The sequence below is a fragment of the Molossus molossus genome, unplaced genomic scaffold (assembly GCF_014108415.1).
Source record: "Molossus molossus isolate mMolMol1 unplaced genomic scaffold, mMolMol1.p scaffold_m16_p_12, whole genome shotgun sequence".
NCBI lineage: Eukaryota > Metazoa > Chordata > Mammalia > Chiroptera > Molossidae > Molossus > Molossus molossus.
The window spans coordinates 325,640-345,510 of record NW_023425347.1 but is presented as its reverse complement, the minus strand read 5'-3'; the positions used below and the strand labels follow the sequence as shown (position 1 = coordinate 345,510).

The 19,871-nt window shown below is 38.5% G+C and overlaps 1 protein-coding gene across 2 annotated transcripts in view; it reads right to left on the bottom strand.

Annotated features, from left to right (window-relative positions):
• The window catches only part of GCC2 (GRIP and coiled-coil domain containing 2), a 94,933-nt gene that overhangs the window by 37,689 nt on the left and 37,373 nt on the right, over positions 1-19,871 (bottom strand). For both annotated transcript variants that reach the window (XM_036255874.1, XM_036255873.1), the window contains exons 10-13: positions 14,139-14,258; positions 13,550-13,714; positions 12,880-12,984; positions 12,083-12,245 (exon numbers count right to left, since the gene is read on the bottom strand). In XM_036255874.1, the coding sequence (XP_036111767.1) occupies positions 12,083-12,245; positions 12,880-12,984; positions 13,550-13,714; positions 14,139-14,258 (553 nt within the window). The remainder of the gene's footprint in view (positions 1-12,082; positions 12,246-12,879; positions 12,985-13,549; positions 13,715-14,138; positions 14,259-19,871) is intronic.

The window sequence follows — 19,871 nt, the reverse complement described above, 5'->3', positions numbered from 1 at the left end:
TTCAATTCTTGGTCAGGGCACACCCCTGCATTATGGGCTCAATCTCCAGTAGGGGGCATGCAAGAGGCAGCCAAAGGATGTTTCTTTCATAGATTTTTTTTCTCTCTCTGTCTCTCTCTCTCCCTCCCTCTCTCTGAAATCAATAATAATAATAATTAAATTAAATTAAAGCCCTGGCCAGTTTTGCTACGGTTGGAGTGTCAGCCTGCAGACTGAAGAATTGTGGGTTTGATTCCTGGTCAAGGGCATGTGCCTGGGTTGCAGGTTTGATCCCCAGCCCCAGTTGGGGTTGTGGAGGGAGGCAACCAATCGATGTGTCTTGTACTGATCTCTCTCTGCCCCTCCCTGGCTTCCACTCTCTAAAAGCAATGGGAAAGTATCCTCGGTGAGAATGAAAAGGAATCAGAAAGCGGAGGTCAGGGATGCAGTGGTGCAGGAAGATACTGAACTCACCCTTCCCATGGGAACACTCAAGTGTGCACGCAGAGAACAACTGCTCCTCCCTGACAACTTCTGAACAACAGACAGGAAAACAGACTGCACAGAGGAGGCTGGGAAAGCGCAGGACCTTCTCCAGGCTAGAGGAGCCCCGAGCGCCGCTGTTTATGGCTCCCTCCACCTCAGCAGGGTGGGCAGAACTCTCTCTATGCAGGCACTTGACCCACCTGCAAGGTCACCACAAGATGTCCCAGGTACACTGCTTGGAGCCTTTGGCCTCTGAACAAAGGGAATAGGCAAGAACAACAGGGCATGTCACACACAACGGGCCTCCCTACCTCACCTGGTCCCCATGTCCTAGGAGCCACTCCAGCCCAATAAGCCAGTGCCCCAGGTGCTGTAAGTGCCCACCCAGCTCCAGCGTGATTTCCCCAAACTACCCCGCACAGGGAGCCTACACCAAACTCCCTTCTGCACAAGACTATTTTCTGTACAACAAACAAAACAAAGACTGTGTAGAAAAGCCTAAGGAGCTATAAGAGCTGTCCTAAGACTGCAGACATTCCCCAAGGTTGGAAGTGCTGGTGAGTGCCATTGTTATGTTCCCATCCACCTCCACTGGGTGGGTGAATACTATGGGTGCTCAGGTCTCCCTGCAAGTTCACTGCAGCACATTCGTGGAAACTGCCAGAACCCATTTTGGAACCAAAACAAAGGGAGGAAGCAGATCAAGTGGGCATTACGGCATGCATGTGGACACTCTACTCAGAGCCACTTGGCTTTGCAGGCCAGTGTCCTCGGCACCTGCTTTTCTCTTATTGGCCTGCCAAAACTACCCAGCACACACAGCCTACGAAGTGCCTGCTTCTACACATAAGGCCAAATTTTCAAGACTGGGAGAGAGAGCTATTTTTGCTTAATTCATATAAATTAACACAGAAAGTCACACGAATCTCTCAAATAAAGAAACAAGAAAAATCTCCAGAAAGAAACCATAAGGAAACAGAAATAAGTATATGCCTGATAAAGAATTCAAAGAAAATCGTAAGGATGCTCACTGAACTTGAGAGTAGAATAGAGGAACGTAGGGAGAACTTCAACAATGAGTAAGTATATTAAGAACCAAGAAGACCTGAAGAATACAATAACTAAAATGGAAAGTACATTACAAAGAATCCATAGCAGATTTTCTAATACAGAAGAACAAGTTAGAGACCTGGAAGATAGAACAGTAGAAATCAACCACCCAGAACAGGAAGAAAAATTTCTAATAGACTATCTAACCCCACAAGTTAAAAAACTAGAAAGTGAACAAAAAGAAAAACCTAGGGTATGTAGAAGGAAGGAAATAATAAAGATCAGAGCAGAAATAAATGACATAGACACTAAAAAATGATATAAAAGATAAGTAAAAAATAAACAACATTGTTTTTTGAAACCAATAAACCAATTAACCAATAAACCAAAAATAAACAACACTGATCAACCTTTAGCCAAACTCACCTAGAAACAAAGAGAAAGGACCCAAATTAATAAAATTAGAAATGAAAGAGGTGAAGTAATAACTGACACCACAGAAATACAAAGGATTGTAAGAAAATACTATGAACGATTATATGGCAACAAATTTGACAACCTAGGTGAAATTCTTAGAATTAAAACAGTCTGGTACTGGCACAAGAACAGGCATATAGAGCAATGGAACAGAACAGAGAACCCAGAAATTGACCCAAGACATTATGCACAATCAATATTCCACAAAGGAAGGAAGAGCATACAATGGAGAAAAGACAGTTTCTTCAATAAATGGTGCTGGGAAAACGGGACGGCTACATGCAAAAAAATGAAACTAGACCACTGACTTTCACCATATACAAGAATAACTCAAAATGGATAAAAGACTTAAATATAAGTCATGAAACCATAACAATCCTAGAAGAAAATGTAGACTGCAAAATCTCAGACATCACACATAGAATTCTCACTGATATATTGCCTATGACAAGAGAAACAAAGGAAAAAAGTTAATAAATGAGGCTACATCAAACTAAAAAGCTTCTGCATGGCAAAAAACCCCCCACAAAAAACAGCATCAAAATGGAAAGAGAACCCAATTTCTGGGAGAACATATTTGCCAATGATACATCAGATAAGGGGTTAATTTCCAAAATATATAGAGTGCTCATACAACTCAACAAAAGACAATCCAATTAAAAAATGGGCAGGGGACCTGTATAGACAATTCTCCACACAGGACATACAAATGGCCAAGAGACATATGAAAAAATGCTTAACGTCACTAATCATCAGAGAGATACAAATTAAAACAACAATTAGGTATCACCTCACACCTGTCAGAATGGCCGCCATCAACACATCTTCAAACAAGTGTTGGCGAGGGTGTGGAGAAAACGGGACACTAATACACTGCTGGTGGGAATGCAGACTGGTGCAGCCACTATGGAAAACAATATGGTGTTTCCTCATAAAATCAAAAATGAAACTGCCATTTGACCCAGTGATCCCACGTTTAGGAATATACCCTAAGAAGCCTGGAACACCAATCAGAAAGAATATAAGGCCTTGGCTCGTTTGCCTCAGCGGTAGAGCGTCGGCCCACGGACCAATGAGTCGTGGGTTTGAGCTGCTAACGAGATGCACTGAAAACTGAAAGACACAGAGTCTGAAAGTGAAGGAATAAAAAAAGATTCCATGCAATTAGAAATGAAAACTGTGGTAGCAATACTCATCTATGACAGAATTTACTTCAAAACAAATAATGGAAAAAAAGTCTAAGAAAGACATCACATTATTATAAAGGGAAAAAGAAGATATAGCAATCGTAAATATCTATGAACCCAACATAAAAGCACTTAAATATATAAAGTAATTATTAATGGACATAAAGGAAGAAATCCACAGTAATACAATAATAGAAGGGTTTTTTAATACCACATGCAAATCAATAGATAGTTCAAGACAGAAAGTTAATATTAAAATAATGGCATTAGATGTAACATGAATCCAGAATGATTTAATAGACATCTATAAAGCATTTAATTAAAAAACTGTGTGCCCTGGCCGGTTTGGCTCAGCGGTTAGAGCGTCGGCCTGTGGTCCAGAGAAACCCGGGTTTGGTTCCCACTAAGGGCATGTACCTTGGTTGCAGTTTGTCCCTGGCCCTGGTTGGTTGTGCGAGTGGCAGCCACTCGATGTGTCCCTTTCACATCAATGTTTCTCTCTCTCTCTCTTCCTCTCTCTCCCTCCCACTCTGTCTGAACGAAAAATGAAAAAATGTTCTTGGGTGAAGAAAAAAAAACAAAATAAAACAAAACTGTGGAATACATATGTTTTTCAAGTGCACATGAATCATTCTCCAGAACCGATCGCATATTAGGGCATAAAAAAAATCTCAATAAATTCAAGATTAAAATCAAGCATATTTTCTGACAATGGTATAAAAGTAGAAATCAACTACAAAAAGAGAACTGAAAAAACAAACTCAGAACACAAATATTTAAAGACTCAACAACATACTAATAAACAACCAATAGATCAAAGAGGAAGTCAAATAAGAATTCAAAACCTATCTTGAAACAAATGAAAATGAAAACACAACTTTTCAAAATTTTATGGGATCCAGAAAAAGCAGTTCTAAGAGGTAAGTTCATAGCTATATAGGTCTTCCTCAACAAATGATAAAAATCTCAAATAAACAATCTCACTGGACATCTAATGAAACTAGAAAGAGAACAAACAAAACCTAAAAAGTAAGCCGAAGGAAGGACATAGTTAAGATCAGAGTGAAATAAACTATACAAAAATTGTAAAAATAGAAGAGACCACTAAAACTCAGAGCTGGTTGTTTGAAAAGATAACCTAAACTGACAAACTTTTAGCCCTGGCCGGTTTGGCTCAGCGGTTAGAGCGTCGGCCTGTGGTCCAGAGAGATCTGGGTTCAGTTCCCGCTAAGGGCATGTACCTCGGTTGCAGTTTGTCCCCGGCCCTGGTCGGTTGTGCGGGTGGCAGCCACTCGATGTGTCCCTTTCACATCAATGTTTCTCTCTCTCTCTCTCTGTTCCTCTCTCTCCCCCCTACTCTACCTGAACAAAAAATGGAAAAATGTCCTTGGGTGAGGATAAAAAAAAAAAAAAAAAAAAAAAAAATTGACAAACTTTTAGCTAAATTCATCAAGAAAAAAAAGAGTCCAAATAAGTAAAATCATAAATGAAAGAGAACTTTCAACTGACTGCACAGAAAAACAATCACTAAAGAATATGCCCGGCCATTGTGGCTCATGGTTGAGCATCGACCCATGCACCAAGAGGTTGCAAGTTCGATTTCTGGTCAGGGCACAAGCCCAGGTTGTGGGCCAATCCCCAGTGAGAGGCATGCAGGAGGTGGCCAATCGATGTTCTCTCTCATCAATGTTTCTATCTCTCTGTCCCTCTCCCTTCCTCTCTCTAAAATCAATAAAGAAAAAATATTTTAAAAAAAGAATAGGATAGCCCTGGCTAGTTTGGCTCAGCGGTAGAGCATTGGCCCTCGGACCAAAGAGCTGTGGGTTCGATTCCGGTCAAGGGCACGTACCTTGGTTGCGGTTCTTCCCAGGCCCTGGTTGGGGTCGTGTGGGAGGCAGCCACTTGATAAGTCCTCTCACATTGATGTTTCTCTTTCTCCCTTTCTCTCCCTCTCTCCACTCTATCTGAAGATGAATAGAAAAAAATCTTTGGGTGAGGATTAAAAAAACAAAAGAATACTATAAACAATTATATGGCAACAAATTTGATGATCTAGAAAAAATTAATGACCTCCTAGAAGTATATAACCTTCCAAGAACTAAACCAGGAAGAAATACAAAATCTAAACTGATTGATTAGTAGCAATGAAATTGAAGCAGTAATTAACCCCCCCCCCCCCCGCCAAAATCCAGGATCAGATGGCTTCACAGGTAAATTCTACCAAATGTTCAAAGAAAAATTAATACCTATCTTTCTTAAACTATTTTAAAATTCTGAAGAGGAAGGAGAGCTTCTAAACTCATTCTATGAAGCCAGTATTACCCTGATATAAAACCCAGACAGACAATTCAGAGAAAGAGAATTATAGGTCAATATCCCTGATGAATACAGATGTATACATTCTCAACAAATATTGGCAAACCAGATGCAACAATACATCAAAAGGATGATATACCATGATCAAATGGGATTCAACCCAGGGATACAAGGATGAGTCAACATCTGTAAATCAATTAATGTGATATATCACATTAAGAAAACAAAGTATAAAAGTCATATAATCATTTCAATAGGAGAAAAGGTTTTGGCAAAAATCAGCATTTTTTAATGATAAAAACTCTCAACGAAATGGGTATAGTAGGAAAATATATCAACATAATATCATACTCAATGAAAAAAAAGCTAAAAGCTTTTCCTCAGGAATAAGAAAAGAATGCCCAGTGTCACTATTTTTATTCAACATAGTATTGGAAACCTGAGCCACAGCAATCACACAAGAAAGAGAAATAAAAGACATACAAATTAAAACACGAGAAGTAAAATTGTCATTATTTGCAGAAGACATGGTACTATAGATACAAAACTCTAAAGACTACCAAAAAGGATGAGAATAAATGAACTCAGTGAAGGTGGAAGACACAGAATCATATACAGAACACTGTTGCATTTCTATGAACCAGTAACAGATGGTCAGAAGGAGAAATTAAGAAAACAATCCCATATACAACTGCATTAAAAAGAATGAAATACCTAAGAAAAATTTAAGCAAAAAGGTGAAGGACTGGAGTGAATGGTGGCATGAGAGGTTGCTCTAGTCTCTCCCCTTGAAGTTACAAGTTGAACAGCTATAATTCAACAAAAAATTATCTGCTCAACACACAAAGTGTCCGAGAGACACGTACACTAAAGCATCTGAAGGTGGGTGAATCCTGGCAAAGGGGAGGAGAAGGGAGAGAAGCAGAGGCAGGTACCAGGAATGCAGCCCAGAGCTCACTGGAGGTCTTCGGAGGGGGAGGAATCAGGTTACAGTGTGTACCCTCTGCAGCCTGGAGAAGCTGAGAGGTAAAATAAGCATTCCTGCCTGAATGGTCAGCACATATGCTAATCAGTGAGGAGGACAGGGATGGAACACAGAGGTGTGGCAGCTGTGGCCTAGCAGCTGCCACTGTCAGGTGGGAAACAAAGCCATTAAGCCTTGCTACCTCCCCTCACCCTGCCAGACCTGGCAGAGGGACCAGAGAAAGCTGTAGCAGTGAGTCAGTGCACAGAACACACTCTCTGCAGCCCTGAGAGCTGAAGAGGCAGAAGCACACCTCCCTGCATGGCAGGCACAGGTCCTGGATAATACTGGTGAAGGCGTGGAGATAGAGGTGGGCACTGAGGTCTGGCATCTGCCATTAGTGGAGGATAACAAATCTACAAGCACACCAGTTGGCCCCTGCACCCTCCCCTCACCACCAATTGAGGCTGATCCCAGTGGGGCACCTGTGTCACCTCCAGCAGTGCAGCATGGCCGCAGCATCTGGTTGCCGAGGGCAGTGCTGGGATTTCACAGGCTCGAAAGCCCATCACCCACAATATACCCCCGTGTGGGTGGTACCCGGAGACCAAAGCAACTTGGTCAGAGAGGAGATACCCATTTCCCCAGGGAATCCAGGGAGATTCTAAAGCCAGAGATGTTCAAGAGAAAGTAAAAATTTGTGCTTCAGTGCTAGCTACTGGAAAACAAGAAAAAGACCTCTTTTTACAACCCTGCTAAATAGAGAAGTGCTAAGCCCTTAATAAAGGCAGATTTCATTCCCCTGAATACCTAGGCAGGGAAATGACCCATCAGATACCACGAATAACCATGGTATCAAGACAGCTCAGGAGGATATTAAACATCTCCAGAAGGTACATTTAAAAACATGGAAATATGTGATTTAAGTGACAGAGAATTCAAGATTGTAGTTCTAAAAAGAAACTATGAGATGTAAGAAAACTCAGAGAGGCAGTTTAATGAACTCAGAAATAAAATCAATGAAAAAAAGGAGTACTTTATAAAAGTGATGGAAACATCAAAAAAGAACCAAACAGAAATTCTGGAGCTTAAAAACTCAATAAAAGAGATGAAGAATGAACTAAGTAGCCTGGGAAACAGCTGACCAGATGGAGGAAAGAAACAGTGGTATCAAAGATAGAAATCTAGAAGTGGCACAGAGGGAAGAGTGGAAAGAAATACAGAAGAACTGTACAGGAACGGACTCCATCAGAGAGAATGTGAAAACAATGAGTGTACCACAGGAGAAGGGAGGGAGAAGCACTGAGCCTGTTCAAACAGTCACCCTGTGGAGAGAGCTAGATCCCTGAATTCAAGAAGCAAACAGAACACCTAGTCATCTCAATCCAAAAAGGCCTTCTTCAGGGCACATTATATTAAAACTAAAATTAATGACAAAGAAAGAATTCTCAAGGCAGTCTGGAAAAAAGAAATTGGAAAGCCCATTAGACTATTATTGGATTTTTTAAATCCTCACCCGAGGGTATTTCTCTATTTATCAGAAAGAGTATGAGGGAGAGAGAGGGAGGGAGAGAAGAGAGTGGGAAACACGGATGTGGGAGAGACACATCGATTGGTTGCCTCCTGCACGACCCCCACCAGGGCCAAACCACAACCAAGGTACATGTCCTTCACCAAAATTGAACCCGTGACTCTGGTCCATGGGCCGACACTCTAACCTCTGAGTCAAACCAGCCAGGGCTCATTGGATTTTTAAGCAGAGACCCTATAAGCTAGGAGAGAGTGGAATCAAATATTCAAACTACTGAAAGAGAGAAAATACCAGCAAAAAATAATATATCCTGCCCTGGCCAGTTTGGCTCAGTGGTTGAGCATCAACCTGAGGACCAGAGAGTCCCTGATTTGGTTCCCGCTAGGGGCATGTACTACAAAAAAAAAAAAAAAAAAAAATCTAACAAACTTATCCTTTAGCTGTGAAGGAGAAATATAGACTTTTCCAGGCACACAGAACCTGAGGGAATTTACCACCACAAGAGCACAAGAGCTGTGCTACAGAAAATACTCAAGGGGTTATTCTATGTGAAACACAAAGACAAAAGGATACAAAACTATAAGCTCTGTCTGGTTTGGCTCAGCGGTTAGAGCATTGGCCCGTGGTCCAGAAAGACCCGGGTTTGGTTCCTGCTAAGGGCACGTACCTCAGTTGCAGTTTGTCCCCGGTCCTGGTTGGGTCCTGCAGGAGGCAGCCACTCAAAATGTATAAGAAATTCTTACACCAAAAAATAAACAATCCAATGAAAAAATGGGCAGAGGACCTAAAGAGATATTTCTCCAAAGAGGATATACGATGGCGAGCAGACATGTGAAAAGGTGCTCTATATCACTAATCATTAGGGAAATGCTTATTCAAACCACAATCAGGTACAACCTCCCACATGTACGAATGGCTTTTATTTACTGATCAACCACCAAGAAGTGTTGGCAAGGATGTGGAGCAAAGGGAATCCTTGTGCGCTGCTGGTGGGATCATAAACTGGTGCAGTCACAATGGAAAAGAATATGGAGATTCCTCAAAAAATTAAAAATAGAGCTGTAATACAATCCAGCAATTCCACTTCTGGTTATTTTTCCAAAGAAAACAAAAAGAATTAACATCACTAACATGTCCACACTACCCAAAGCAATCTATAGACTCAACACAATCCCTGCTAAAATAACTACAGCATATTTCACAGATCTAGAATAAATACTCCAAAAATTTATATGGAACATAAAATACCCTGAATGGCTGCAGCAATCTTAAAAAAGAAGAACAAAGTAGGAGGGATAACAATACTGGATATAAAGTTATACTACAAAGCCATCCTAATCAAAACAGCCTGGTACTGGCACAAGAACAGGCATATAGATCAATGGAACAGAACAGAGAACCCAGAAATCGATCCAAGCCATTATGCTCAATTAATATATGACAAAGGTGGCAAGAACATACAGTGGAGTCAAGACAGTCTCTTCAATACATGATGTTGGGAAAATTGGACAGCTACACGCAAAAAATAAATAAAACTAGATCACCAACTAACACTACTCAGAAAAATAAACTCAAAATGGATAAAAGACTTAAATGTAAGTCATGAAACCATGAAACTTCTAGAAGAAAATGTAGGCAGCAAAAATCTCAGACATCTCATGTAGCTGAATTTTCACAGATACATTGGCTAGGGCAAGAGAAACAAAGGAAAAAATGAACACATGGGACCACATGAAACTAAAAAGCTTCTGCACAGCAAAAGAAACCAGCATCAAAATGAAAAGGGAACCCACTATATGGGAGAACATATCTGCCAATGATACATCGAATAAGGGGTTAATTTCCAAAATATTTTGACCTGGCCAGTTTGGCTGAGCGGTTAGAGCATCAGTCTGAGGACTGAAGGTACTTGGGTTGGATTCCTGGTCAAGGGCATGTACCTGGGTTGCAGGTTTGATCCCTGGCTCAGGTCAGGGTTGTGCAGGGGGCAATCAATCAATGTATCTCTCACACCGATGTCTCTTTCTCTGTCTCTCCTTCCCTCCCTTCCTTCCACTCTATCTAAAAAAAAAGAAAAAAAGGAGAAATAGTCTTTTGTGAGGATTAACAACAACAACAACAACAACAAATATATAAAGTACTCATACAACTCAAAAAAGACAAACAATCCAATTAAAAAATGGGCAGAGGACCCGAACAGACACTTTCAAATAGGACATACAAATGGCCAAAAGACATATAAAAAAATGCTCAACATCACTAATTATCAGAGAGATACAAACTAAAACTACAATGAGGTATCACCTCATACCTGCCAGAATGGTTACCACCACTCAATCAATAAACAACAAGCACTGGCGAGGATGTGGAGAAAAGGGATCCCTAGTGTACTGCTGGTGAGAATGCAGTGATGCAGCCACTATGAAAAACAGTGTAATTTCCTCAAAAAGCTAAAAATGGAACTGCCATTTGACCCAGTGATCACATTTGTAGGACTATATCCCAAGAAGCTTGAAACGCCAATCAGAAAGAATATATGTACCCCTATGTTCATAGCAGTGCTATTTACAATTGCTAAGATATGGAAACAGCCCAAATGCCTATCAGTAGATCAAGTGGATAAAAAAAAACTGTGGTACATATACACAATGGAATACCATGCAGCTGTAAAAAACGAAGGATCTTGAGACAGCTTGGAGGGACCTGGAGTTGATTATGCTAAACAAAATAAGCCAGTTAGAGAAAGACAAATAGCACATGTGGAATCTAATAAATAAAATAAACTGATGAATAAAAATAGAACCAGGGGCATGGAAATATGAAACAGATTGACAAGTCTCAGAGGTAAGGGTGGAAGGGGGACAAGAAGAGATTAACCAAAGAACTTATATGCCATATATATTACCCATGGACAGAGTCAGTAGAGTGGTAAAGTCTTGGGGTGGGGCAGGAACCAGGTGGTGGGGGAAAATGGAAGAAAAAGGGAGGAACATCTGAAATACTCTCAACAATCACATTAAAAAATAAAGAATACTATTGTCTCTAAAAGAAAAAAAAGAAACCTGAAGTTGTTATATTAATATTAATATCAGAGTGGACTTCAGAAAAAGGAATATTACCAGTGATAAAAAGAAAAAGACATTTCACAATGATAGAGGGATCAAATCACCAAAAATAACTAACAATACTAAACGTACACGTCGCTAATTCCAGAGTTTCTAAATATATGAAGCAAACATGACAGAACCAAAAAGAAAAAGAAATTCAGAATGATGGTAGAGAATTCAGCATAACCCCTTTCAGTACCTGGTAGAACAGTATGAAAATCACTAAGGGTGTGGAAGACTTAAACTGTCCACTGACTTGATCTGATTGGCATCCGATAGAACATGCTAATACAGTCTACGTAACACATTATTTTCAAATTACTGAGAAACATTTATAAAAAAAAGTCATTCTGGGCCATAAAACAAAACTCAATACACTTAAAAGGACTAGGTCATACAGGGTATGTTCTCTAACTACAAAGGAATTAGGTCAGAAATTGTTAACAGAAAGATAATCTGAAAATTCCTTTACATTTTAGGATTTAAACAACACACTTCTAAAAAAACATGGGTGAAAGAAAAAGTCCAAAGGAAATTAAAAAATATTTTGGGCTGAATTAAAATAAAAGCACAACACATCAATCTGTAAGACGCAGCTGAAGCAGCTAGGGCTAAAGGGATATTTATAGCTTTAGACGTGTACATTAGAAATTATTTTATGGATAAAATGGAATATAATCACCTAAAAAGAAAGATCCCACTGCTATTTAAATTATCCCCTGCTGACAACCAACAAATCATTAACAAAGACCCATTTTCATCTTCATATCACTCACACATGTACTTAAGAAATATCTGAGTAAATGCATTTTAAGGGTCCGAACCACAAGTGGTTTTACCACCTTTCTGGTCCTAACAGTGGTCAGCACTATGTGAAAGACCTGGTTGGCAGTCAAAACTGGTAAAATAAACAACTAATGTTGCTCCACCGTATTCTGTAATGATGAAATTATTGTTAAGTTAAAATGAATTGTGTTTTACTCACTTATTTCTTCTTGTAGGGTTTCTTGTTTCTGCTTTTGAATTTTTGTTTCTTGCTCCAAATCTTCTATCTTGTTATTTTTATTAGTTAACTTTTGATTTAGTTCTTTCATCAAACGTTCGTAATCAGCTATTTCCATGTTCATCAATGTGGTTTGTTGGGCATCCTGCATGTATTATAAATAAAAGACCCCAAAATATTAGATCAGTTCATTTCATTTGTAAAATTGCTAAAATATAGGAATAAACAGATTCTACTATCCTTTTCTAAAATAAAGTTAAACAATAATGAAGAAACTAGAAGTTGGATATTTTCTACTTTAATTTCAAAATGTGTTTTTTAATAGTTTAATCTAACTTTCTCAGTTTCATTGTATCTCATTATAATTTTTATTAACCACTATTGTTAGTTCTCTTGTCGGGCTCTTAATGATATTTTAAGCAGTTTGTACAGTACCTTCCTTTTTAGCCTCACCTTTGAAAAAGTTGAGAAAAATAAGACAAAGCTGTAAATATAATATAAATTTCAATTTTTGACATTAAATCTTCACATGTCATACAACGGTCATGTACAAAAATATCAAACCCATATATAATAATTCATGAGCCTATATTCTTCTGGAGGAATAGGCACACAGAGAAATAAGTTATACTTTCAATATTTAGAGGCAAGTAATTTCTACATAATTATTTTAGAACCACAAGTAATCATGTTTTTGAAATATATCTTTTCAATGTTTATAGAATAGTTTAACAAAGGCAAATACTGACATCAGTTTTAAGCCTGATGTTTTATTTTACCTTTTTAACCAGCTCTAATTCTTGCATGGTTTTCTGTAGCTGTTTCCTTTCCCTTTGAAGTTGTAGCTGAAGTTCTTCAAGTTCACTTACAGAACTGGCATGCTCCTAAAATAAAATAAAAAAAAACCATCACCCCCACCCCAAGCCAACCAACATTAAACAAGGTATTTGTAAGAAACTACAAAATAAATCTGACATAATAAAATACAAAATGTTTGAAATCTTTCAACATGCAAAAAATATACACTCAAAGATCATAGTTTGGATTTTCAAATTCACAGTTACCATACATTAAAGAATTAATGACTCTGGCCGGTGTGGCACAGCAGTTAGAGTGTCAGCCTGTGGACCAATGAGTCACGGGTTTGATTCCAGTCAAGGGCACGTACCTCAGCTGCGATTCATCCCCGGCCCTGGTTGGGTTGTGCAGGAAGGAGGCAACTAATTGATGTGTCCCTCTCACATTGATGTTTCTCTCTCTCTCTCTCTCTCCCTCCCTCACACTCTATCTGAAGATAAACAGAAAAATATCCTCAAGTGAGGATTTAAAAAAAAATTAATGAATTTGCTGTATTCATAAATACTACTTATTAATCCTTCCATCTTTTAACTAATACTTTGATAAAAACATCCATATATAACATGACTTAATCCCACAGGACTGTTTTACCTTCATCTTCTGCTCGCTTTTACGTTTTTCAGTTTCCAGCTCTGCGTCGACCTCTGCTTTGGCCTTCTGGATCTCTACGATGTGTACTTCCAGTAACTTGACGTTCGACTGCAGTGTCTCTACGTGAGCCAGGAGATCGCCATTATCAGAATTCAATTTTTCACACTAGAATGACAAAAGATTCATTACTGTAAACACACATAAAATACAGAGGAGTGGAAGAATAAAATGGTATACTAAGGAGAACATTGGCATAATATTAAAAAAGGAAGATTTCAAAATCAGTTCCAACAAATGAAATGTTAAGTTGAGGATAAGTTTTAAACACTACCACCATTGCTATTTATTTGGCAAACATTACAAGAGACCAGGAACACAGGCAAGGTGAAATAAAGACAAAAACCCAGCAGAACTGGGATTAGAGCAATAAATAAAGACAGGATAGTCGCTACTTCTTTCCCAACAGTGGGGAAAAAGAAAAGAAGATTAAGTTTCTGCCTATGGATTAACTTTATTTTATGCAAATATACTGAAATTTAAATGTACTTATTTCAATTTTCAGGTCTGCATTTACTCAATTTAAAGTTACCTGTAAAGTTGAATTCCTTAATTGTCTTGTAAGGTCTTCTATCTGATGCTCAAAACAATTAGCACGTTCTTTTTCTATATCCAACTGCTCTGTTTGCTTATCATATTCTAGTAGAAGATTCTTCAATAAAAGACAAAATAATTTACCTTTAATTATACATTCAACAGTCAGACTATATCATTAAGCCATCTTGATATGAGGTTTATAAATTCATTCCGAAAGCTTCAATATTTACCTAAGTTCAACATTCAATAGAATACCTAATTGGTATAATATAATACAATTAACATAACTCAGATGATTTTAAGTATGAGAGGAAGAGTTTAGATTTAAACAGTAAATTTCCAAGTTAAATATTCACGTCATCAACAAAATTAAACTTCTGAAAAGGAAACAATTTAAGGAGGACGGAGAAAGTTGAACTTGGTCATTTACCAATTGTGCCTACAGAATTCTGATGGAGATGTTTCAGGTCTAGTCTAATCTGAAGTCAAGGTGCTGAAGCAGAACATGAGATGTTATATAAACACAGTCCCTTACATCTTATAGCAAAACATTTAACGTTTTCTGAAGACTTTAAAACTTAATTTCTTGGATAATCCCAGTTGGCCCCTACTTGAGCACAGAATGTCCACACTGACCTTCTTGCTACATACCAGCCAATCAGGTTATCCCCCAAAATATATAAATGAGACTCACTGTTGCCAGACTGCCTATACTTTTCCTCTCTCCCCTTTTCTAAATCCCGTTTTTGCCTTGTTCCTGGACAACTACTGACCGTTCTCCTTCACATGAATACATGTGTGTGCAAAATGACTAAGAAAATGTTTTGGAGTTTTCTTTGAAAGTTTATTTTGGGAAGCCTGAAAAGTGACCTTGATCCAGCCCTCTGGAGTCCTTGGCTCCCTTCCCAGGCTCCTCTGGGGGTCTCATGCATGGCAATTGTGTGTTGTTTCCGGTTCTTCCTCACCAAATCTGATTCTTGGCAAATCTAATTTTGTTTCTAATTCTGATTTATTCACAGTCTATTACTGTCTACACTGGTGACTGTTAGTATCTGAGTTTCTATTTCATGGTCTACCCACTTAGTAACTGACAAAAGACAGGAATTGGGAATCTAGAATCTGGCTTACAAATTTGTCTGTCCATGTTTATTTGTCTGAGGATTCTGTTACTTCCTGAAATACACAAATATGAGATTGAGAAATGATGTCTTCTTTTCCAGAGAGAGAAAATGCCATTGCTCGTTTTGTATTTATGTGGATTTCTTCAACTCCAAAAATCAAAGGTCTTTATTCTTTTAGACTCTAGTCTTTTCTGTTTTTACTCGTTCCAGTTCTAATAGTTGTCAATAACTGCAAAAGTGTAATTGCTATACCAAGGCTGACTCTAGTAAATAATGGTTCCCTACAGGAAATTCTAACATATTGTCTCTAATGAGAGCCTTGGAACAAAACAGGAATGCCAAATATGCAACCATTCATTTCCTTAATGAGCATGCTGACGCTTCCAAGCAGATTAATACTGACCAATTATTGTACTTTCATAAATGTTGCAGGTTCAGATCTCTTAAATAAAGTTGGTAAAAACTATTATTTTAAATAATATAAACACTTAAAAAAAACTATCTAGCCAAATTCACAAGTAACTTACAAATTTACTCAGCATCTTAACAGTGATGCTCCCTGAGGAACTATTTGTTCTATTGTGTCTATTTTTACTAAAAGTGATCACCATTCTTAAACATATCAGCAGCTCTGATTTTATCTTTACCACAAATGGAATCTCTAACTATAAAATCTATTTTTAAAAAGGTTTTAGTAGACTTTATTTATTTATTTTCTTTTTGGTTAATTCTCACTGGAGGATATTTTTCCATAGATATTTTTTTGTTTTTAAATAGAATGGAAGAGAGAAAGAGAGGGAGAAAACACTGATGTGAGACACATAGATTGGTTTCCTCCCACACAACCCCAAGTGGGGCCAGGAATTGACCCTGCAACCCAGGTACATGTCCTTGACCAGAATTGAACCCGTGATCTTTCGGTCCGCAAACTGACGCTCTAACTGCTGAGTCAAACCAGCCAGGGCCAGACTTTATTCTTTTTTTAAAAATGTTTTTCCTCTATTTTTAGAGAGAGAGAAAGGGAGAGGGAGATAGAAACATCCATGAGAGAGAACATCGACTGGCCACCTCCTGCATGCCCCCCACTGGGGGTTTTGGCTCACAACCTGAGCATGTGTCCTGACTGGGAATCAAACTGGTACCTCTTGGTGCAGGGTCGACACTCAACCACTGAGCCACACCAGCTGGGCCATACTTTATTCTTAAAAGCAGTTTTAGGTTCATACCAAAACTGAGGGGAAGGTACAGAGATTTCCCATTACCCCCCTCCCACCATTGAATAACCTCCTTCATTATCAGCATTCACCGCCAGAGTGGTACATTTATTACAGCCCATGAACCTGCACTGGTTCATCATTGAGGAACATCACCCAAAGTCCATAGTTTACATCAGGGTTCACTCTTGGTGTTGTACATTCTATGGGTTGGGACAAATGTATAATGACATATACTCACTATTACAGAGCAGCTTCACCGCCCTAAAAACCCCGTGTTCCACCTATTCATCCCCTTTCCCCCACAAGCCTTCAGAACCATAGTTGTTTTATCAGTCTCCATCATTTTACTGTTTCCATCATGTCATATACCTGGAATCATACATTACATAGATTTTTCACATTGGCTTCTTTCACCTAGTTGTGGTATATATTCAAGTTTTTTCCATGTATTTTCATGGCTCAATAGCTTCTTTCTTTTTTTGTTAATTCTCACCTGAGGATATTTTTCCACTGATTTTTTTTAGATAGAGTAGAAGGGAGGGAGGGAGAGAGAAAAACATCAATGTGAGAGACACACATCAACTGGTTGCCTCCTGCACAACCCTGTTTGGGGCCCGGGATTGAACCTGCAACCCAGGTATGTGCTCTTGACCAGAACTGAACCTGTGACCCCTCTGTCCACAGGTTGATGCTCTAACCACTAAGCCACACCAGCCAGGGCAGATAGCTTATTTCTTTTTATGGCAGAATACAGTCGTACATCACTTAATTATGGGGATACACTTTGAGAAATGCATTGTTAAGTGGATGCATCATGGGAACACCATTAAGGCACTTACACAGATGTCAGTGGTTTAACCTACTATACACCTAGGCTCCTGGGCTCTGAGCTGTACGGCATGTTATAGTACTGAGTACTGTAGGTAATTGTAACACAATGGTTTAAGTAGTATTTGTGTATCTAAATGTAAAAAAGGTTATGTGGTTCATGACTATACTATTCAGTTGTCTAAATGTACCACAGTTTATTTATCCATTTGCCTACTGAAGGCCACCTTGGTTGCTTCCAAGTTTTGGTAATTATGAATAAAGCTGCTATAAACATCTGTGTGTAGGTTTTTGTTTGGATGTAAGTTTTCAAATCGTTTGGGTAAATACCAAGGAGCATGCTTGTTGAATCACATAGTACGTTTAATTTTGTAAGAAACTGTCCAATTTCTTATTGTTGAGTTTTAATAGTTTGTTGTATAGTTTGGATAATAATCCTTTATCAGATACATGTCCTTTAAATATTTTCTTCTAGGCAGTAGTGTGTCTTCTGATGCTTTGACATTATCTTTCACACAGAAATATTTTAACTAAGTATAGCTTAGTAATTCTTTCATGGTGCCTTTGATGTTCTATCTAAAAAGTCACTGCCTAATGAACATTAACAGTCTGAGGAATGGGGTAGTCCCAGAGACGTGGAAGTGGGGTACAGACTGAGAATCCCCATAAGAGGAGGGTGGTGGAGGAGAGATAAACCACAGAACTTAAATGCATGTATGCATGAACAGTGGACATGGACAACAAACTGGCGAAAGGGCAGGGAGGGAGGGGGAGAGGGGAATCAGTGGGGGGAAAAAGGAGAAACATCTGTAACAAAAATTAATAAAAATAAATAAATAAATAAAAAGTCACTGCCATACCCAAGGTCATCTAGATTTTTTTCCTGTTATCTTCTAAGAGTTTTATAGCTCTGTGTCTTTTATGTAGGTCTATGATCCATTTAAGGTAATTTTTGTGAGGGGTTTAATATCTAGATTCAATTTTCTGCATGTGGATGTCTAGCTGTTTCAGCATCATTTGTGGAAGATTATCTTTGCTCCACTGCCAAAGATCTACTGATTATATTTCTATATATATAATCTTTTCTGGACTCTGTTCTGATCTATAGGTCTGTCTATTCTTTCAGCAACACAACCTTGATTGCTGTTGCTTTACATCAGTCTTAAAGCCAGACAGTAATTCTTCCACCTTGTCTTTCTTCAATGTACCTATCCTGGGTCTGAGTCCTATCATTTTCCTTGTCTCTAAAAAACTTTTAATATTTGTTGAAAGGCATGCCTATTAATTCCCTCAATTTTTATCTGCTAAAACTCTATTTCTACTTAACTTTTGGAGGATAATTGTGCAGGGCACAGAAGTCTAGGTTAGTGGAATTTTTCCCCTCTTGACATTTAAACAATAATTAATTAAAATTAAATTTATTGGGTTGACATTGGTTAAAGGGCTCATATAGGTTTCAGGTGTGGATTTCTATGTTACAAGATCTGTATATTGCATTGTATGCCTACCACCCAAAGTCAAATAATCTTCCATCACCATATATCATACCTACCCACACCCTCTTCCCTATGGCAACCACCACACTGCAGTCTGTGCCCAAGAGATTCAGTTTAATATCCTACATGTATATGAAATCACATGGTTCTTAGTTATTAGTGCCTGTCTTACTTCACTTAGCATTAATTTCTCAAGGTCCAGGTTGTTGCAAATGGCAGTACTTTGTCTTTTCTTATGGCTAAGTAGTATTCCATTGTGTATATGTACCACATCTTCTTTATCCAGTAGTCTATCAAAGGACATCCTGGTAGTCTCCTTGTCTTGGCCACAGTGAATAATGCTGCTATGAACAGAGGGGTGCATATATCTTTGCGAACACGTTATTAAGTTATTTGGGTATGTGCTCGGGAGAGGGATTGTTGCGACATATGGCAGCTCTATTCTTAATTTTTTAAGGAGCCTCATACTGTTTTCCATAGTGGATGTACCAGTCTACATTCCCAACAGCAGTGAATGAGGGTTCCCTTTCCTTTACAACCTCTCCAGCACTTATTACTTGTCTTGTTGATGGTAGCCATTCCAACTGGTGTGGTGTTGTATCTCATTGTAGTTTTAATTTTTAAATTGGGTTTTTGTTTGGTATTGAGTTTTATGAGTTCTTTATATATTTTGGATATTAAACCTTTGCCAGAGTTACTGTTCGTAAATATCATCTCTCATTTGGCTGACTGCCTCTGTTTTGTTGTCAGTTTATTTTGCCGTGCAGAAGCTTCTTAGTTTGATATAGTCCCATTCATTTATTTTGGCCATTACTTACCTTGCCTTTGGAGTCAAGTTCATAAGACGTTCTCTGTGACCAAGGTCCATAAGTTTAGTACCTAAGCTTTCCTCTGTGTATTTTATTGTTTCAAATCTTATATTTAGGTCTTTGATCCATTTTGAGTTATTTTTGTACATGGGGACAAACTGAAATCCAGTTTAATTCTTGTGCATGTGGTTTTCCAATTTTCCTAGCACCATTTATTGAAGAGGATTTCTTCACTCCATTGCGTTTCTGGCTCCTTT